Below are 22,665 nucleotides of genomic sequence, written 5' to 3'. Positions count from 1 at the left end.
TTATTAGCCATTTTAAACTGGACAGGTTTGTATCTCTGAGTAATGTGATTGGTTATTAGCAAATATTAGCCATGTTAAAGTGGGCGTGGTTATATCTCAGAGTAATGTGATTGGTTAGCATTTATTAGCCATTTTAAACTGGACAGGTTTGTATCTCTGAGTAATGTGATTGGTTATTAGCATATATTAGCCATTTTAAACTGGACAGGTTTGTATCTCTGAGTAATGTGATTGATTATTAGCATATATTAGCCATGTTAAAGGGGGCGGGGTTATTGCTCTGAGTAATGTGATTGGCTAGCATATATTAGCCATGTTAAAGTGGGCGGGGTTATTGCTTTGAGTAATGTGATTGGCTAGCATATATTATCCATGTTAAAGTGGGCGGGGTTATTGCTCTGAGCTGCACTGCTCTGAGCAGAGACGGCCATAATGGCGGTACGCCCGGCCGTATGGATGAGCGATGCTGTCCACGCGGGTCTGAGCCGCCGCGGCCCGGCCGTGCCGTGGGGCTGTACCGTTTGTCAGAGGGGTACAGCTCGACCGTCAGCACGTCCAGGGCGTTCCAGGAGGCGATGCTGATCCCGCCGAACAGGCAGAGCAGCGCGATCATGGCCGACTCGCTGTTGCCGAACGACAGGAAGAAACAGCTGATGCACGACATCACGCTGGAGCCCGCTGTGGAGGGGGGCGGGGTTAGAGAGAGGGGGGAGAGGGGGAGACGGAGGGGGGAGGGGAGTTAGGGAGAGAGAGAGGGGGGGAGATAGAGGGTTAGGGAGACAGGGAGGAGAGGGAGAGAGGCGGTTATGGACAGAAAGGGGGGGTTAGGGAGAGAGAGAGGGGGAGAGAGGGAGAGGGGGTTAGGAAGAGAGACAGAGAGAGGGGGGTTATGGGGAGAGAGAGGAAGGAGACAGGGAAGAGAGGGCAAAAGAGAGAGAGACAGAGGGAGGGAGAGAGGGAAAGAGAGGGAGGGAGGAGGGGAGACAGGGAAGAGAAAGAAAGGAGAGGAGAGAAAGGAACATTGGCTATAAATAGCTGTACGAAATTAGTATTGTACCTTATTGAACCTGTGTTTTGTAGTTGTCCAATGACCATGATATGCACTTTTGTACATCGCTTTGGATAAAAGCGTCTGCTAAATAAATGTAATGAAATGTAATGTAACATAAAAGAAAGGGACGGTGAAGAAGTCTGATCAGTCTGATATGAAGGGATTGGAAATGATTGACAGCAGATTTCTCTCCTGTAGCCATCGGACTCCGGTCATCTAAACTGACTGACTGCCGGTACATTACTGAAGAGAAACGCATTTAATGACTCACAGCAGGTATGAATTAAACACTCAGACCCAGGCAGAAAAATAACTCATTTGACAAAAAGCTTTGAAATTTGAAAAATAATTGAGACAAATCAAGCATGGGGTCCGTAGAATGCAGAGATAAAAGATGTTTGACTAACCACACTGGCTTTTTATCTTTTAATCAATACTTAATAACGTTTCTGAAATCCCACTAAAACTGGAATATAAGCAAACCTTTAAGAAAAAAAGATTGGCAGAATAAAATGTCCTTCCTGAGCAAAAATAAGGTCAGGCTCATTGGTGCGTCAGTCAGTCGGTGGCAGGAGGTCAAAGGTCACAGGTCAGAGTGTGTTTTTTACCCAGCATCCTCAGGCGTCCTATCTTGTCCGTGAGCAGGGCGGAGACGATGTTGCCGGGCAGCACGGCCAGAGCGTAAGTCAGTCGGTGACGGGAGGTCAAAGGTCACGGGTCAGAGAGGGTCTCTTACCCAGCATCCTCAGGCGTCCTATCTTGTCCATGAGCAGGGCGGAGACGATGTTGCCGGGCAGCACGGCCAGGGTGCCCAGGAAGCTGACGAAGTAGATCATGTAGGCGTTGTTGTCGTCGCTGAAGTCCAGCATGCAGCCCTCTTTGTTGTGCAGGAACGTGCTGTTTATCAGCTTGCTGTTAACGAACCTGTACTTAAAGAGATCTGAAAGAGAGAGTGAGAGGGGGGCGGGGGGGTGAGAGAAGGGGAGAAAGAGAGGGGGAGAGAGAAAGAGGGTGGGAGAAGGGGAAAAAAAGAGGGGGACAGAGAGGGGATGAGAGAAAGGGAGGGAGGGAGAGAGGGGGAAGAGATATGGGAGGGGAGAGAGGGGGAGAAAGAGGGAGAGAAAGAGAAGGGAGGGGAGAGAGACAGAGGGGGAGAGTGAGAGGAAATAGAGGGGAGGGGAGAGAGAGCTGATAGTGAGAACCAATGGGAATATCTCAATCACATTTCGTTTTCTGAGAGAGTTTTAATTATTCAGCTGAAAGGCCACATATTGACTGTGCAATGTTAGTGCACTTTACAGGTGCTTGTGTTCGGTTGATTGGGTGGCCATGTTAGAGCTGGTTTCTGAATTACATCAGTTCGCTCTTGCCCATCTCGCACCGATGGAGAGATGAGCCTTCATTGCACCTCTTCTGGGTCCAAGTGGAGAGCTACACATGGTCCATTTTATTCACCAAGTTGGCACCACAGCCAACATTTTACACATTTTTCCATGGCTCAATAAAATGTCTGTTACCGATGTCTGAGGTTGTGGCACACAAACACACACACACACATACACGCATGTGCGCATACATGCACACACAAACTCACGCACGCACGCACCCACACACGCATACACACACACATACACGCATGTGCGCATGCACACACACACACAAACCCATGCACGCACTCACACATGCACACACACACAAAAGCGCACACTTCTTAGCTGTCCATCGTGTCCGATGATGACGCTTGCTCCGAGGGGGGTAGGAGGGTGGGGGGGGTTCAGCGTCGTTGACGCTGGTGCCACTTCATGTGGCTGTGGAGGCCGATGCGTGAGCTACACACTCGTCCACAGGTGGGGCAAGGGAGCCCAGATGTTGGGGTAATGCCGGCAGCCCTCTGGTGTCGTTGGGCACGTCTTTCGGTCCTCCTCTGTTGCATGGTGTGATGTATTTGTTCGGCCACCCTGGCACAGGTGCCCTGCCATGCCGATCTATCGAGTGCCAGAGGTTCTAGTTGGAAGGGGTTTATGTTGCAGCGCTTCAGGAGGTCTTTGGTGTAGTCCTCAAAGCGCCTCTTTTGTCTGCCAGCAGCCCGTTTTGCAGCGCTGAGTTGCCCATAGAGGGCTTGGTGGGGTAGGCGGTGGCCAGGCATGCGGATGGTATGCCCTATCCAGCAGAGATGTTTTTTAGCCACTGCTGCTTCCATGCAGGTGGAGTTGGTCATGGACAGAATCTCAGTATGGGGGATTCGATCTTCCCAAGACAGGCCGAGGATCTTTTGAAGGCATCGGATGTGGAAGGCCTCCAAGTTTGTGATGTGCCGTCTGTATGGGGTCCACGTTTCTGCCCCATAGAGCAGAGTGGAGGCACATACCGCATTGTATACGGCAACCTTGGTGCTGGTCTTCAGGTTTTTGTTTTCAAAAACCCTTCTGCGGAGGCGCCCAAAGGCTGATGAGGCTTTGTTGATGCGGCTGTTTATTTCAGTGTCAAGGGAGCAGTCTGAGGAAAGTGTGGAGCCAAGATAGGTGAACTGGCCCACTACTTTGAGTGGAACACCATTGATTTGGAAGCTGGGGGGTGAAGGAGATTGGACAGTAAATTGTGCCAGAACTTCAGTTTTTTGAATGTTAACCTGGAGACCAAAGGACTGGTATAGGCCAGAGATTGTATTTAGGGCATGCTGCATGGACTCTGGGCTATGTGCCAAGACAGCGCAGTCATCTGCATATTGAAGCTCAGAGATTTGGCAGGTCTTTGTCTTTGTATAGGCCTGGAGCTGTCGGATGTTAAATAGACTTCCGTCAAGGCGGTACTCCAGGTGAACTCCATCTCTGTGTCCCAGGGCATGATGGAAGAGGTGGGTGATGGCTGAGGGGAGGAGATTAAACAAGACCGGTGCCAAGACACAGCCTTGCTTCACCCCAACGTTGACCTTGAAGGACTCTGACTGGAGTCCTCCCGTGAGGACTCTGGCTTGCATGCCATCATGCAGTTGCTGCAGGATGGAGAGAAACTTGGGTGGTACCCCAAGTTTGGAGAGCTGTTTCCAGAGCATCTCACGGTTTATGGTGTCAAAGGCTTTGCTGACACACGCACACGCACACACACGCACACACACACAACACACACACAACACATGCACACACACACCCACACACGCATCCACACACAAGCACAAACACATGCATGCACGCACACACACACACACACGTATAATACATATCCATGCAATGCCCAGGTCTCACCTGTGTTGTAGAAGAGAGTCGAGATGAAGGTGCAGTTCCTGAAGAAGGTGTTGCTGGTGGTAATGTCCTCAAAGTAGCACTCCTCAAACACAGAGTCCTCAAACACCATGGACTTCATCTTCAGATTAATGAACCTGCAGGAGACAGGAGACCACACCCACTCAACCAACACTTACTATAATAATCACACATTTCCGTGTGTGTCCAAATAGCAAATACATAGTTAAAAAATTATTATTATAATAATAACAATAATAATAATTATGGTAATGGTCATAGTAACAGTAATAGGAAAAGTTCTGTAACAAGGTCTTCATTAATACTCTAACTTTCTGCAGCAACAGCAGGAATACTGTTCACTGTTCCTTTAAGAAACAGCCCGGGGAAATATGCCCCTCCCCGCGCTGTCACGGGAGTGGGAGGAGCCAGGGTCGGGTGGGCGGGGCTTACTTGTCATTGAAGTACTGGCCGTTGCGGTGCACCTGGTTCTCCAGGGTGAAGTTGAAGGTGACGTGCTCCACTCGCTCCTTGCTGAAGACCTTGGTGCGCGAGGCGTACTCCTGCTTCTGCAGGTACTTAATCATGTCCGGGAACCACACCGTCAGCCCGTAGTAACTGAGGGGGGGGTGGGGGTGGAGGGGGTGTATCATTAACAACCTCCTGAGAGCAATGGGAAGAGCGGATAGCGCCAGAGAGCTGCTCAGGTTGATGACATCGCTAACACTAAATGGACGACACTACATGCAGTGCAGCATATAAAGCAGCATATAAGGCATTTAGAGGTGAGCTGGGTTCACAGAACATGTACGGCTGAGCTACACGGCCTGTCTGCACACTACACGTACAGAACACGTCTCCTGTCTGTTCTGGCCCCACAATGGTGGAATGACCTCCCTGTGGAGGTCAGAACAGCTGAGACACTGACCCATTTCAAACGACGACTGAAGACTCACCTCTTCAGGCTGCACCTCTCCCCATCCCTCCCTACCCCCCTGTAAATGACTGTAAGCTTAGGGTTGTAACTAGGCAGCTGTTTCGTAGGTGACTTAGGTGCATTAACTGTCTTAACTACTGCTTGTATTTTTTCTTGTTGTTAGTGTTAATCAGTTTAACCTTCAGGGTCCAAGTTGAACTATGCGGTTGTTCCCTGCACTTGGACCGGTACTTCTCTCTAGGGGTTTCGTCATACTTGTTCCTGGTTATGGTTATACACTTTGTTGTACGTCGCTCTGGATAAGAGCATCTGCCAAATGCCTGTAATGTAATGTAATACTGAAAGGCAGGCAGTCTTTAGATTAGGTTAGAGAGGAGACAGGCACCCCCTCTCTCTTTTTCCCTCCCTCCCCCTATTTCTTTCTCCTCCATTTCCTTCCCTCCTTCCTTTCGCATCTACCTCTTACCTATCCCTCCCTCTCTTTCTTTCTTTTCCCTGTCTCTCCCTCTTTCCCTATCTCACATACCTCCTCCATCGCCCTACCTTCTCCCTTGCCTCACTCCTCCCTCTGTCACCCGCCCTCTCTCTCTCTCTCCCTTTCTCCCTCCCTCCTTCCCTTCTTCCCTCTCTCTCTCTCCCTCTTTGTCTCCCTCTCTGTCCCTCTCTCCCTCTTTCTTCCTCCCTCCTTGCCTCTCCTCTCTCTCTCTCTCTACCTCTCTCCCTCTTTCTCCCTCCCTCTCTCCCTCCTTCGCTCTCTCTCTCTCCTTCCCTCTCTCTCCCGCTCTCTCTCTCTCTCACCTGAAGGACATGGTGAACCACACGGCCATCATCATCAGGGTGGTGCGCCGGTACTCGGGGGAGAAGCAGGCCAGGAAGTTACTCTTCACCTGTAAGGGAGCGTCACCAAATACACAATCGTTCTCCGACATGTTCCTGTTTTACTCTCAAAAATGAGAAAATGAGAGAGAGTTTTTAGCATATCCCTAGCCTTGCCGGCCAGGTATAAGCAGCTCCACTTTAAGCTTTTCAGGACATTCCCAATATTTTTCTAGGCAATCAGCACAAGTGAAGTTGCACCTTAAGGTGAATGTAGCGATCCAAACCGGAGAAACGGCTCTGTGCTGATCCAAGATGGCCGTAAAGGGATCCGCCCGTCTGGATTCTGACGTTAGCGTAGCACTGATGACGTCTGACAGCCCGTGGGCGTCTGGTCCACTGACGGGGGTGGGACGGGTGGAGGGGGGGGGGGGGGGGGGCTAATTCAGCATTAACCTGAAGAACTCTGTCCATCCCCTGTACCCCCGGTGCGAAAAAAAACCCCCCAATTACTGAAAAGTCCTGCTGTGTCAGACTCGGCTAATGACATAGCCAGCGACGAGCGGGCCTGCGCTTCCGGCACATTCTGAGCTCGCCGCGCGCTTAATGGGCGAATGTGTTTCCTCCGGCCTGCCGCTCACCGGAACGCAGCCTGGCGCGAGGCTCGAATGCGGAGCGGCCGTGCCCAGAGCGGGAGCGTGGCACAGCGCTTACGGAACTGAACCTGCAACTCCACAGCTGCGGGTTCTATTCCCAGGTAGGGCACTGCCGTTGTGCCGCTGAGCAAAAGCACTTCACCTGGACTGCCTCAGTAAAATATCCAGAAGTTTAAATGGATTGTATGTCAGAAAAAATAAGCCGTATGAATTGCTTGGCATAAGCGCCTGCTAAATGTTTTCAAAAGGTACAATCTAACCAATGGCGTGCATGTTAGGAGTGGAATGTTTAATTTGACTCCTGTGAATGTCCGTTGAATGTATAACACAATACATTACAAATACTTTTGTTTTGTTCTTTAGCCGATCCGTCTTAGTCCCACCCACGATGTGGACGGAGTGAATCTCAGTCTAAGTTCACATCTCATGTTTCATTGAATTCAGATTTCAGTGCTTTAAATGGGACGCCTTTGAAACGCGACTGTAAAAATTTCCCTCCCTCCAGAATTCACCTCCAGCGTAGTCATGACATCACTTCCTGTATTAAACGCTCCGTCCTCAGGGAGGCTGAACTGCTCGTAGGGCTCAGAGCGGATCTGTCGTTCCCCCACGACAGTGTTCTTACCGCGTCTTCCACCGCGCGCTCTGACGCCACTGTGGCGCTCGGTAAAGCTTTACGCGTTCCGATTTCGGCAGGCTCCCTGGCCCAATCGCAGGGCACAGACAGGGGCCGTTAAAACGGTAAAAGCAGCCGAGCAGGGGGGGGGCGGCTTACGACCGCGCCGCGGGGGGAGAGGTACGGACGACGAGCGGCGATCAGGCGCTCAACAGCCTGCAGGCCGGACTCCGCCGCGCTCGCCCTGTGGAGGGGTTCTGTCTCAGCGGAGTCCGGAGCGGTCCTGGGGGGGCGTCGCTCGCCGAAGAAACGCAGAAGGGAGCGCGCGGTTCGATCGCCGGCCGTCTGATCGCAGGGCGCCGCGTTACGGCCCAGAATTCCCCAGGGGGCTGAAGGAATCTGATTCGCGCCGGCAGCGGCTCGGGGGTAATTGCTGCCGATTGGAATAATTCGGCAATATCACATTATCTCGTTAAGCCCACTCAGTGACTGCTCTTGAGACAGTCCGTCAGGACTTTGAGAGCTGCAGGCTGTAATTGGTTCCCTTCACTGAGGGGGGCGTGGTATCTTACTCAGTGGGTTAATTCAATCTCTTATTGTGCAGCGTGGCCAGCAAGGATCTTGGTTTGAAACCCTGCCACACCTCACTAAGGGAAACTAACCAGACCTGTGTTATGGCTCTAGGTGGTGATGTCATCACTTCCTGTATTATATGCTCACAGACCTGCAGCCCACAGCCCGCATTCTCTTGGTCTGACTGCAGGGTCAATGACATTACTTCCTATGTGACATCACTTCCTGTATGAAACACTCACACGCCACCACCCCTCAACCTGCATTCTCCTGTTCTGACTTCAGGGTAGATGACATCACTTCCTGTATTAAATGCTCACATGCCCCCTCCCCTCAGGCGGCCAGTCTCCTGTTTTGACTCCAGGGTCGATGACCACTTCCTGTGTGAAACGCTAGCGCGCAGCTTGTTTTTCGAGGGAGACGCACCTGCTTAAACAGGCTGACCAGCCTCATCTTCCAGCGCTGGTGCCAGGCTGCCGTGTCCCCGCCCATGTCCACCAGCTCGTCCATCTGCTTTACCGTCTTAATGGTGGTGACCTGGGAGAGGCGGGTCGACAAAGATAGTGGTGGAAAAGGTCAAGATACATATGATGTAATGCAACACAACAGTGTAGTCGTGCTGTCGTCCGTCAGGGAGCTTACTGCACATGCGCTGATATATGAACACCTACATAGGTATTCGAAGCTATATGTGGGCGGACAGCTAGCTACAAAGCCAATCATGTAAGAGAATGTGACAGATATTCCTTCTGGTGAAGTAACTCGCCAAATGAACGTCAGAGCTGCTTCACAGTGAAGACCAGGGGTAGAGACACTTTCACAGAAGGGGCTGTAGGGGCACTCACAGAGAAGACTCTCTCAGGGCAGCCCTTGGCCCTCATGTTGGTGTCGTGGACCTGCTTCAGGATCATCCAGCCCTCATCGTGCTTCCCGTTCTACACAGGGCAGAGAGAGAGAGTGTTACGCAGTCTCATACACACACATGCACACACGCACACAATCACATACACACAATCACACTCACACACCCACTGAGTACTGAGCCACTGCAATACTACACACACCCACTGAGTACTCAGCCACTGCAGTACTACACCCACTGAGTACTGAGTCACTGCAGTACTACACCCACTGAGTACTGAGCCACTGCTGTACTACACCTACCCACTGAGTACTGAGCCACTGCAGTACTATACCCACTGAGTACTGAGCCACTGCAATACTGCACATACCCACTGAGTACTGAGCCACTGCAGTACTACACCCACTGAGTACTGAGCCACTGCTGTACTACACCTACCCACTGAGTACTGAGCCACTGCAGTACTATACCCACTGAGTACTGAGCCACTGCAATACTGCACATACCCACTGAGTACTGAGCCACTGCAGTACTACACCCACTGAGTACTGAGTCACTGCAGTACTATACCCACTGAGTACTGAGCCACTGCTGTACTACACCTACCCACTGAGTACTGAGCCACTGCAGTACTATACCCACTGAGTACTGAGCCACTGCAATACTGCACATACCCACTGAGTACTGAGCCACTGCAGTACTACACCCACTGAGTACTGAGCCACTGCTGTACTACACCCACTGAGTACTGAGCCACTGCAGTACTACACACACTGAGTACTGAGCCACTGCTGTACTACACCCACTGAGTACTGAGTCACTGCAATACTACACCCACTGAGTACTGAGCCACTGCTGTACTACACCTACCCACTGAGTACTGAGCCACTGCAATACTATACCCACTGAGTACTGAGCCACTGCAATACTGCACATACCCACTGAGTACTGAGCCACTGCAGTACTACACCCACTGAGTACTGAGCCACTGCTGTACTACACCTACCCACTGAGTACTGAGCCACTGCAGTACTATACCCACTGAGTACTGAGCCACTGCAATACTGCACATACCCACTGAGTACTGAGCCACTGCAGTACTACACCCACTGAGTACTGAGTCACTGCAGTACTATACCCACTGAGTACTGAGCCACTGCTGTACTACACCTACCCACTGAGTACTGAGCCACTGCAGTACTATACCCACTGAGTACTGAGCCACTGCAATACTGCACATACCCACTGAGTACTGAGCCACTGCAGTACTACACCCACTGAGTACTGAGCCACTGCTGTACTACACCCACTGAGTACTGAGCCACTGCAGTACTACACACACTGAGTACTGAGCCACTGCTGTACTACACCCACTGAGTACTGAGTCACTGCAGTACTACACCCACTGAGTACTGAGCCACTGCTGTACTACACCTACCCACTGAGTACTGAGCCACTGCAGTACTATACCCACTGAGTACTGAGCCACTGCAATACTGCACATACCCACTGAGTACTGAGCCACTGCAGTACTACACCCACTGAGTACTGAGCCACTGCTGTACTACACCTACCCACTGAGTACTGAGCCACTGCAGTACTATACCCACTGAGTACTGAGCCACTGCAATACTGCACATACCCACTGAGTACTGAGCCACTGCAGTACTACACCCACTGAGTACTGAGCCACTGCTGTACTACACACACCCACTGAGTACTGAGCAACTGCAGTACTACACCCACTGAGTACTGAGCCACTGCAGTACTACACCCACTGAGTACTGAGCCACTGCAGTACTACACACACCCACTGAGAACTGAACCACTGTAGTACTATACACACCCACTGAGTACTGAGCCACTGCAGTACTACACCCACTGAGTACTGAGCCACTGCAGTACTACACACACTGAGTACTGAGCCACTGCTGTACTACACCCACTGAGTACTGAGCCACTGCTGTACTACACCCACTGAGTACTGAGCCACTGCAGTACTACACACACCCACTGCGGGCACCAGTTGCACACGGCTGCTAATTGAATCTGGAACTCCGGCTCATAGCAGCTGCAGTAGGCTATATTATAGGCCTACCGTTATTAGCCTACTGCAGCTGCTATGTGTACAAAGTTAGCTAACTAAAGAGATCGGATTCATTTAGATGACCGCTAATTAAAAGATAATGCCCATTCTATTTGCAACATAGGAGTTTGATTTCACTAGCTAGTCGTTTCATTTACTACACATTATTGAAAAGTGCTCGCTATATTCTGTAGTCGCCCCCACCGAATCAGCGCACAGCAGGCAGCGGGCTGAGAGCTGATCATTCCCGACTATCACTCAGGGAAACTCTCGCATCGAGGAGGAGGAGGCGTCAGGTGCAGGAGCTAGCGAGACAAAAGCCTGGTGTGGCAGCTGGATTTCTTTCAAAACCTATAGATCAAAATGAAGCCACAGAACCTGTCTTAGAACAGAATGAGTCTTATAACCTGAGTCTTAGAATGAGTCTTAGAACCTGTAGTTTTTAGCTGTATGTGTTAATTAATTATTTATTATCAATTTAAAAAACCCAGTCGAAATATTGAAGAAAACCAATGTTTTACCTTGTATTTCAGTCAATATTCATCAGTTTAAGATGTATGCTGTATGTATCAGCCATAGGTCTTGGCTAACTGATTATTCATTGACCCATGTTAGGGAGGTCCAGCCTTACAAAAAGAGCTCAGTGAGAAAATGTTTAAAAGACTGTTTTGATTTATAAAGCTTCATTTTCCTAGCTTAAACTGACTAGTCAGTGTCCCCCAGCTAGTTTAGGGGGGTGGTGGTGGGGTTCAGACAGTTCATAAAACTGAGTTTAGTTGAAAATAAAAATAAAAAATGAGAGAGAGAGATGAAAAGTAGGCCTACAGTATGAGGATGTGGAAATATATTTCATAATTAATTATATGCCAATATTAAATCAATTTGATGCTTTGAAGGCACAACAATTGCATTGCCAATAAATATTAGGTTAGAAAATACAACATTTGCCCGATTTAAAGTGACTTCTGGTATAAACCACTTCCGGTCTTCTATCCAAATACAGATACAGATAATTTTGTTGGTTGAACAGATACAGATACAGATACAGATAATGACGTCTCTGCACACCCATACTACACACACCCACTGAGTACTGAGCCACTGCAGTACTACACCCACTGCGCACTGAGCCACTGCAGTACTACACCCACTAAGTACTGAGCCACTGCAATACTACACACACCCACTGAGTACTGAGCCACTGCAGTACTACACACACACACTGAGTACTGAGCCACTGCAGTACTACACACACCCACTGAGTACTGAGCCACTGCAGTACTACACACACCCACTGAGTACTGAGCCACTGCAGTACTACACCCACTGCGTACTGAACCACTGCAGTACTACACACACCCACTGAGTACTGAGCCACTGCAGTACTACGTCTACTTAGGACTGCACGCACAAAATGAACAATTTTCACCCCATCGGGCCCTGCGTTTGGAGTTACTCCCGAAAGCTTTCATTAAACAGGCTAGGTTATTACTGAATAGCAGTTTCCCTTAAGAAGACTGCTTTTCGGCGGAACTGAGGGGAAAAACGTCTTGGCGACAGGACTTTGTGACGCGTCGCCGTTAGGAACACAGATCCACGAATCTGCTCCCATTCCAGGGACAGGGGCAGATAGTTTACTGAGCCGATTAGCAGGAAAAAAACACGGTAATTGGAGTGTTCTGAAGGAGAGGTAGACACTGCAGGAAGAAAACAAGACACCCAATTAAGCTGCGTTAGTCTGGGTCATTAGGGCCGCACATAGAGCTGATATCATCCGCCATCGCTGCTCTGGCCAGAGGGCCAGCGGTCACAGGATTTAACACAGTACGTCAGGCTCAAGAAATAACATTTGCACACAAAATTAATTATTCATGAAGACCCTAATTAATAGATGGTTTTATTTTTAGGTGCCCCCTGGAAGCGGAGAGATCGAGAGGCCGCCTCTGTGCGGCCGGGCGGCGGCAGCAGCCGTTCGGTGGGCGGCCATTTTGGCTCTGGCAGCTACACGTCAGCGCTGCGAGATCAGCTTACCTCCAGGTAGAAGCGGGGGCTCTCGGGCATGGTGTTCAGAGCTGCAATGGCCGCCACAGAGGGGAAGGCGCACACCAGCACAAACACCCTCCAGCTGTGGAACTGGTAGGCCGAGCCCATCTGGAAACTCCAGCCTGCAGGAGGATGGAGGGAGGAAAGACAGAGAAATATGGAGGGAAGCGGAGAGAGAGAATTAAAGGGATATTAGTGGGAGAGATTGGGGGGAGACCTGGAGCTATAAGGTGTACACTGCTGTGAAAAGGTAGCTGCAGAGAATAACAGATTGGAACAGAGCGTTTCATTGGCCAGAAATCAAGGGGCTAAGAAGGACAGCACACCTTGCACAGGCGAATAATAATAATGGTCATGGTCATGGTGACAGTAACAGTAGTAGTGCTAGTGTTGTAATGGGGTCTTATTGTAATGGGGAGTAACGTGAGGGTAATGGTAATGCAGTGGTAACGGAGCTGGTCTTACCGTAATGGGGGATAATGGCCCAGGCCATGGCCGCGGCGTAGATGCCGCCAATCATCCAGAACATGCAGAGCCAGCTGAGGTGCTCCCCCCGTTTCTCCTGGGCCAGGAACTCAGAGTAGTAGGAGAAGACTATGGGGATGGAGCCCCCAATACTGGGGGGAGAGAGAGATGGGGGTAGAGAGAGTTATTGTGTTGTTTTTGTTTTCAGAATGTTCGCTGTTATTAGTATTTCACTGTACATGTGTATTTCAGTTGATTTCTGATACTTTGGCAATAATTACACATGTATTTCCTGCCAATAAAGCAATGTCAAATTAAAAAATTTGAGAGTGAGAGAAAGAGAGAGAGGGGGAGACAGAGAGGGAGGACAGGGGGAAGAGAGAGAGGTGAGAAAGAGAAAAATAGAATGGAGGGAGAGAGGAAGAGGTTGGGAACAAGAGGTGGAGGGGGAAAGAAGGGAAACGTGAAGCAGAGAGAGGAAGGGGAGAAAGAGAGACAGAGATGGATACAGAGATATAGAAAGGGAACAACAGGAAGGGGAAGAGAGGGAGGTGAGAGAGAAAGAAAGTAGAGAGGGGGAGAAAGGGCAAGAGGGAAAAAAAGCCTTCATTCTTTTATTCTTTTTAAAGAGAGAGCGTTCATGGTGAACCCCACCCTACCCTTCACCTCCATTTCTTCTGTCCCAGCATGCACTGCTTCCCTGACTGCTGAGTCATCATTCTTCAGTGCATCCATATGTAAAGAGCTTTATTAAGATACCGAGGGACGTATTAGCGGCAAACGAGCTCCCCGGTGCTGGGAATTAAAAAGGCGGTGGGGAGTAATGGTGTGTGTGTAATACAAACGTTTCCTGTTTTAATCGTCCTTTTTGTTTTTAAACCGTTCATCTGCCACACTGCTAATCCCTTAAAATGAACGCAGCGTTAGCATTAGCATTAGTATTAGCGCTACGGGCTAACGCGGTTTCCTCACAATTTAGCAGCCGATTCAGGCCTCGATGTGAAGCATGCCGTTTGAAGACTCTTTAGCCAATCGGTGGCTTAGATTAATCACTTGGCTCTTTGAACCAGCAGGCACTGTGGCCCTCTAGGACCAGAGCTTTCAATCTCCGCTCAACAGGAACACTAATCTTTGAGGATAATGACTAGGGGGGTGTCGGAATTGCTAGTTTTAATTAATGACCGTTGACTCAAGCTGTTTCTAACACCCTTCTCCCATTCATTTTTAACAGGCTTGGGCTTTGGTGGGGACAGCAGCACCTCCATGTTTTACGCTTCGACAGGGAGTGACCCTCAACATCGCCCTCTAGTGGCTGAGGATATTAAACACATACTATGCAGGATTTTCACCTTTAAAATATTATAAAATAACCATGCTAAGACATATCTGTGGTAATCTGGTAATCTACGTCTTTACGCACTTTCGCCGAATGTGTGCACCCTTACCTGTAAGAGTGTCTGCCAAATGCCTGTATTGTATTTATTATTCTGAAATGTGTTTGGGAGGTTTCTGGGTGCGGCACTCTTTTCTGTGTGGGGAGGAATAGGTGTGGCTACAGAGCCTGTGGCTTGGGGTCAGATTTCAGCGCAAGCAACAAGGATACAGTGAGGCTCGTTCAAGAACTAGAGTTAATCCTGGAATTGCTTTTCCTTGGTGGCATCAGCTTAAGTTTGCCAAGTTAGCGGAGTTAGCTTGCTTTCTGTTTGACCTGTAAGTAACATGACCTGCAATGTTAAGCTACAAATAATAAGGAGTTTCACGAGGCCCTGAAAATTTCAAAATAACAGTCCCAATGATAAAATCACTATTACGTTCAACATAATGGAATTAATTTTGGAATTAAAGTTATAATCTAATCTGCCTTCTACTATCGCTCATTGTCACTCATTTCATGGTACTAATGTTACCTCTAGCCAGGTAGCTACTTTTAGTGGGGTACTCAAGGTGAGAGGGCGGGGTTGAAGACGGAGGAGGAGACATCTCTGATTGTAAACACAGGACCACAGCAAGGTTAAACATTCTGCATAGTATGCCTTTAACGCAAGCGTTTTGCACTTTTTCACAGGGAGTGACATCCCCCCCCCCGTCGCCCCCTGGTGGCTGCGAAGGAAAAAAGGCGCCGAGGGCTCGTACCCGACGCCGGAGAGCAGGCGGCAGAAGAGGAAGGTGCTGTATCCCTGCACGAAGGAGGAGAAAAAGGCGAAGACGCTGTTGATGGACAGGGAGATGAGCAGGCACTGCCGTCGGCCGATCCGGTCGGCCAGCCCCCCCCAGAGAAACGCCCCCACCATCATCCCCAGGTACACGATGAGACCTGGCCAAAGGGGAGGAGGAGGGGGAGAAGGAGAAGAGAGAGGAGAGGACAGAGAGACAGAGAGAGACAGAGCCTACTGTTAGACTTTAGCGAAAATGCATAAATGTTACAAAGTCTTTTGTTAATACAGTTTTACTTACCTGTAATGTTCGTAAAATAACTATATTATTGTAATGACTGCAATCTTCACTCATACAGTTCTTACTGTACTGTGTCAATGTGTGCTAGATATCTCCTGATATATTTGTTACTGATATCTTCACTCATCACGGCCTGTTTGTGACAGTGTGCCAGATATCTCCTGCATACATCAGTTTGTTACTGAATCTGGTCTCAACTGCCACCATAGCCAGTGCACTCAGTTGTGACACGATTAGTCCACCCACAATGCAATCGCACTCCACATAGAATGCCCAACCCTCCACAATGAATCGCCACTCCACATGAATCGCACACACCAAACTGCCCACTCCACAAGAATCCTCCACTCCACATAGAATCGCACCACTCCACATATGAATCCGCCCATTCCACATATGAATCTGCCCATTCCACATACAAAACCGCCCACTGCACATATGAATCCTTCCACTCCACATATGAATCTGACCACTCCACATATGAATCCGCCCATTCCACCCAGGATATGCCCACTTCACATATGAATCTGCCCACTCCACATATGAATCCGCCCACTCACTCAGTAGCAGAGTTTGGATATGCAGCCGCTGAGAGGTCTGCTATCAAGAGGAAACTGATGACAAATCAATACCGCAGTCCAATGAGCATAATCAAGAGGGCTTCAGAGAGAAACTCAACACTCAGGGCCACATTCATACCTTTCATAAGAGTTCCGTCTCCCTGGAGACAAAATACTCCAATTTCATGCATTGTCTTAAGATGACCTACATTCAGGCAAGCACTGTAAAATGTCCAGTGATAATTCAGCTCTAACAGAGTACATATAAATCTGATAGGGACCATATGTACACTGTAAGAGTTGATTTAACACTGAATATTTTACTGAGTGTGACCAAAGACGACACTGGCAGTGGATGCCCTGCAGGTCAGCACCGAAAAATTCCAGAAAACACAAAGCCTCCTCAAGTTACAAAACAGAAAGGACGGAATGAACAAATAGAGAATCCACCAATTGTGTATCCAGGGAGCCTATAGAATCTGGGGTTAAACCCAGGGGTTAAAGGTTAAATGTGATTCTGGGGAGCCTATAGAATCTGGGGTTAAACCCAGAGGTTAAAGGTTAAATGTGATTCTGGAGAGCCTATAGAATCTGGGGTTAATCCCAGAGGGTAAAGGATAAATGTGATTCTGGAGAGCCTATAGAATCTGGGGTTAAACCGAGAGATTAATGGTTAAATGTGATCCTGGGGAGCCCATAGAATCTGATTTATCCTGAAAGCGCCTATCTGGGCAAAGAGAGGTCAAAGGTTATTCCGGACGTGAAGGCTCGGAGAGCCGCCCTCCACTTCCTGTCGTCACGCTGACGCGCTTCCTGTTGCCAGAGAGGCCAGCTCAGGCCGAAGGCCACCACTGTGGCACCACCGGGCGCCGCTCGGTTAGCGGCTGACTCGGTTAGCGGCTGCCGTGGCAACCGCATCAGTCGTACGGGCGAAGCGCGGCGGCAGCGTCTGGGCCGTAATTTACAGACAGATAAGAGCGCAGGGCTGCCGATGACTCACACAGCTCCGCCGCGCGCTAAGAGCTACAGCTCTACAGGGCACAGGTCTATTTACTGCCTCCAGAGCTGCACTCAGCACCGTTTACTCTGTCTTTACCGCGGCTGTGACTCAATGGAGAACACTGCCTCTTTGCTGAATGCTTGTGCAACACAATCCATCTTTGCTGAAACCCTCTTTGCTGAATGCTTGTGGAATACAATCCATCTTTGCTGAATCACTCTTTGCTGAATGCTTGTGGAATACAATCCATCTTTGCTGAATCACTCTTTGCTGAATCCTTCTTTGCTGAATGCATCCAGAGCTGCGTTTGAAGCTGTGAGGATCATGCAGCTTCCGGAATGACCGAGACTCGCTTTCGCATGACTGTCCTTCCGGGGCCTTACGTCATCAGCGTAAAATAAGCAATAATCAGGGTTCGGCCGTTCCGTTCTATGCAGCTTCAAAATGCTGGCATGTTGTTCTAACTCTGCTCAAATTTCCCAGTGTCCTTTGAGGACAATTTTGGGAATGTACGTTATAGGCCCTGCAGGGGCAGCATGCCCTAACTTTGGAGGAGAGGTGGTGTGTGTGTGTGTGTGTGTGCGTGTGTGTGGGTCTTTTGGCTGAAAATACTGCAGTACCCTGTCCTACAGCTGAAGGAGACAGAGAGAGGTGGGGAGAGAGAGAGAGAGAGAGAGAGAGATGTCCCCATGGTAACCTCTCAGCATCCATATACTGAGCACAGAGGGCTTGCTGAGGAAAGAGAGGGACAATGACGAGGAGGAGAAACAATGGCGATGAAGAGTAAACAATGCAGCAGCAGCGACTCGCTCCCAGACGGCCAGAGAGGAAGAGAGAAAGAGAGCGGCAGTGCCTCTCGCTCTGGGAGCTGTCCGCGGTGCTGAACCGTAATCCTCTGGGCATCTGGGTGTCAGCGCTGCTACAGGGATGGGATTCACACCAGCACCTCATCGGAACAGCTCCTCCCCCCTGCCTGCCATCGCCCCATTCACCCCTCCAGCCCCCACCCCCCCCCCCTTCTGCAAGCTGGGCATCTCTATTCAGAACCAGCTAACTGGCTGGCCCAGAGGTGAAGGATGAGGAGGGGGGGAGAGGTGGTATGGGGGGGGGGTTATTGGGGGGGGGGCAGTCATGGCTGTAGAGCCTCAGCACGGTTGGGAGGGGCAGGCGCAGTGGGTCAGGGGGATTTCAGTACCGCAGCACTGTGTGCTGGTCCTGAGGTGAGGATGAAGAGGATGAGGAGGAGGATGAGGAAGGGGTGGGGGGGGGGGGGTATGGGGCTAGAGAGCCCTTCCTGCTGCGGTAGAGTCAGCACAGCCAGGGGGAGGGTTATGGGGGGGTGGACGAGGGTGGACGGGGAGGGGGGGTGGACGGGGGGGGGGGTTAGGGATGAGGTTCCGCGTCACTGCGTCACAGCACAGTGACGGAGCAGTAAGACCCCCGGAGGCAGTTGGGGTGGGGGTGGGGGTGCTATTTATAGGTCTATTTTTCCCTTCTGCGTGTGAGAGAGAGAGGACAGAGAGATAGAGAGGGGGAGTGTGAGAAGAGAAAGAGAGAGAAAGAGGAGAGAGAGAGAGAGAGATAAGAGAGGGAGATAAACCGAGAGACGGAGATGAGTGAGGGGGGGAGGAAAGAGAAAGCGGAACGAGGGAGAGAGGAGAGTGAAGGAGAGGAGAGAAAGAGAGGGAGAGGGCCCACATCCGTCCCCTTGGCCCCCTGTCTGTCTGTGGGGAGATGATGTTGCTGTTCCACCTTTATGGGATTTCACAGGGGCTCTATAGACCCCTGGGGTCCCTTTAAGGTACCTGGAGGGTCCCTGACCATTCTTTCAATATAACCTTTTGGAACTTATGATGGGGGGTCTCCTGGATGCCTTTGTGCCTGGGTGGGGGGTCCCTGGACCAGAAAAGGTAGAAAAACCCCTCGAAACCCCACTCTCTGCTGCATACTCCACCCCAGCTCCACCAGCAGACCAGCCCGGATCAGGTTCTATTTTAGCTGCTGATTTCTGGCCCCCTGCTGGCCTGCTGGGCTCAGCTCACTCGCTCCAGAAAACGATCTCGCGATTACAGTTTACAATTCAGCCACTTCAACAGAAGCTTTTAAAAAACTGAAGCAAACTCAGACTGAGCGACTTTGACGTGAATAATAAACCACGATCAGAGATAAATCGGCAGAGGTCAGCGAAGCTACGTCACGTCGGCAACGGGCTAATGTCTCCTCACGATGCGGGCCACCTGACTGCTGAGGCTTGTCTGATTGGCTGGAGTATTTTCCACCCAGGCGATCTGACCAACGGGAACGGGCAGAATCGTGAGAGGCCCCTTCACGTGTCTGTGATGTCACAGCTCTGTCCATTTCACTCTGTCCACCCGCCGTACACCGAACAAATACCCTTTTCCCTGACCAGTTACGCAGTTTCAGCGCGACCTCCGCGTGACCTCCAATGGCCGGCGACGCAAGGACGCGCGCGGACCGGGAGACTCGCGGAGCTCGCGCTGAGCGGTCAGACGCGGACGCGCTGAACTCAGACCCGACCGGACGCGGTCGCGCGCCGGAATTCCGATATCCGGAGTCACACGCAGAGACCTCGTGTGACCGCACCCCGAACGCACCCAACAGCGCGTGGCGCTTCTGTAGCGCGCTGTTCATGCAGCGAATACGCAGTGAACTGTGACATCACAGGACATACAGAAACCATTTCTGGAACCCGCTCGCTGGAGATCGCATGAGCCACATGCATTTCGAAAAGTTCGGAATGCGCAGAAATTCAAGGTTGCTGCTCTCCGGCGTAAATTGGGTGCGTAAATTACACATAAAGTAACAAATCAAAGAAAAACAGAAGGCTCCACATGCCGGAAGACGCCTCAAACACGTTTCAAAAGCGTTAAGAAGACCAAGACAAACGTTTCAGTGTTAGCCTTCTTTCAGCGTTTCAATGAGGCTTCTATATACAGATCATCTGTGTTAAATTGAAGACAATTAAGAGTCTTGACTGCATTGCTATTAAAGGGGCAGTTGCAAATAGTTTCAGTACAGTGAAAGGGGGTGGGGGTGGGGCTGCGTGTCAGAATAATGTTCACTGCCTGAACTGAACTGTGTCTATAAATAGCTGTACGAAATGAGTATTGTACCTTATCAAACCTGTGTTTTGTAGTTGTTCCAATGACCATGATATGCACTTTTGTACATCGCTTTGGATAAAAGCATCTGCTAAATAAATGTAATGTAATGTATTAGACAAATACAATATAGTACATTGTTAATTAGTGACAGATTTGTCTTACATTTAGAATATCCTAAGGATAAAAGCCCAATATAGATTACATCTCCAATTTATACATCTATAATGTATAATTATTCATCATAATTAATCAAATGCTTTAAACGTGTTTGAGGCATCTTTTGGTGGGCAGAGCCTTCTTTTTTCTTTGACAATGTCTGAAATATAAATATAATAAATGAATCAATTATTGGTGGTTATGCTTCCACGCATGCCCATAAATAGCCCGTTTGGAATCATACACACTTCCTGTTCACTCTTAATTTGTATCATACACACTTCCAGTTCACTCTTAATTTGTATCATACACACTTCCTGTTCACTCTTAATTTGTATCATATACACTTCCTGTTCACTCCACTACTCATTTATTTTGTATATGAGGCATGTTGGCGGTGCATCAGGCAGGGAGGTTCAGTCAGCAGGATGGAGAGGTAAAATCCCTTCCTCTGATGTGCCCCTCTCCCATTCCTCCTCCTCTTTCTCCTTGTATGGATGTCCTGTTCCAGGATGAGTCAGAGGCCTGTGGACAAGCATGACACAGGGGCAACCTTCACACATGCACACACACACACACAAACACAAGCACACACATGCACGCACACACACGTGCACCTGCGCACACACGCACACACATACACACGCGCACACACACACACATGCGCACACACACACACACACACATGCACACACACACATTGACACGCACACATGCACAAGCACACACACACATACACAGGCACACACGTGCGCAACCACACAGACGCAGACACCCATTCAAAAACAAGCACACTCTTTCTCTTTCTTTCTCTCCCTCCTTCAGATTGACCCATGTGGCTAATCAATATGTCCAGCACAACCTCAGTCCCACACCCAAAATCACAGGCTTTTCTATGAAGTCTAACGGCACCGTTCTCCAGAAATAAAAGCCGCCTCACCTTGCAGTGACATTGCATACAAATGAACCAGGCCACGGCCGCAACTCACTCCTCCACCAGCTCCTCCGGTCGTCAATAATTATCACCACCAGGAGCAGAACGACCTTTCACCCCAACTCACACACCCCGGAGAGTCCACTGCTGATGATGACGGTGATGATGTCATAAAGGGAAAACAAATAATGCTCTGCTCACCAAGTAAATCCATGTTTTTCAATGGATAGAAGGCAGAGCCATTTCCTGTTTATTCTAATAGAAACACAAACGCACTGGTTTACCTGCTACATACAGCAGTCTACTTGCCAACTCCATAAACCTAATTTATCTTCGATACCAGGGTACACGTCTCACCACAATAAATGCTGAGAAAGGCGACCATTTCTTTCAGAATGTCATTTTATCAAAATGTGCGGTTTGTTGGCATGTCCAATGAGCTCAACAGCAAGATATACCGTTACAGTCAGCCAGGAGCAGTATCTGCTGGCTTGACTTACAGCCCTTACTTAAAGACCGCATTTCAAAGTGACACAAAGATATCAAGCAATATGTAATCTACACAAAGCCAGGCATTTCCACACACACACACACATACACACACAATGTGTAATCTACACAAAGCCAGGCATTTCCACACACACACACACACACACACACACACACATACACACACAATGTGTAATCTACACAAAGCCAGGCATTTCCACACACACACACACACACACACACACACAATGTGTAATCTACACAAAGCCAGGCATTTCCACACACACACACATACATACACAATGTGTAATCTACACAAAGCCAGGCATTTCCACACACACGCACACACACACACACACACACACACACACACAAGACACGCATGCAAGCAATACTCCAACTCTCCTCCACAAATCTCTCAACAAGAGGACACGAGGAAGTACTGCTATCAACCAACATCGGCCCACATAAAACACGGCTTATTCCTTTCATACAGCACCCCACATTTACAGCCAAAATCCTTACAACAGAACTGCAGAAAAAACCGCTACACTCGCCAGGATAAAATAAACTAGGAACACATTTACTGCTGCTTCAGCCGAA

General features: G+C 49.5%; 1 protein-coding gene across 1 annotated transcript in view; it reads right to left on the bottom strand.

Annotated features, from left to right (window-relative positions):
- The window catches only part of LOC135260234 (synaptic vesicle glycoprotein 2A-like), a 64,925-nt gene that overhangs the window by 7,203 nt on the left and 35,057 nt on the right, over positions 1-22,665 (bottom strand). Inside the window, exons 3-12 of the mRNA XM_064345464.1 lie at positions 15,478-15,658; positions 13,345-13,496; positions 12,868-13,001; positions 8,734-8,823; positions 8,315-8,425; positions 6,026-6,114; positions 4,744-4,908; positions 4,294-4,427; positions 1,788-1,991; positions 519-678 (exon numbers count right to left, since the gene is read on the bottom strand). Coding sequence (XP_064201534.1) covers positions 519-678; positions 1,788-1,991; positions 4,294-4,427; positions 4,744-4,908; positions 6,026-6,114; positions 8,315-8,425; positions 8,734-8,823; positions 12,868-13,001; positions 13,345-13,496; positions 15,478-15,658 — 1,420 coding nt within the window. The remainder of the gene's footprint in view (positions 1-518; positions 679-1,787; positions 1,992-4,293; positions 4,428-4,743; positions 4,909-6,025; positions 6,115-8,314; positions 8,426-8,733; positions 8,824-12,867; positions 13,002-13,344; positions 13,497-15,477; positions 15,659-22,665) is intronic.

Source organism: Anguilla rostrata, chromosome 8 (genome assembly GCF_018555375.3).
Source record: "Anguilla rostrata isolate EN2019 chromosome 8, ASM1855537v3, whole genome shotgun sequence".
NCBI classification, from domain to species: Eukaryota; Metazoa; Chordata; class Actinopteri; order Anguilliformes; family Anguillidae; genus Anguilla; species Anguilla rostrata.
This window is presented reverse-complemented; position numbering and strand designations above follow the sequence as displayed.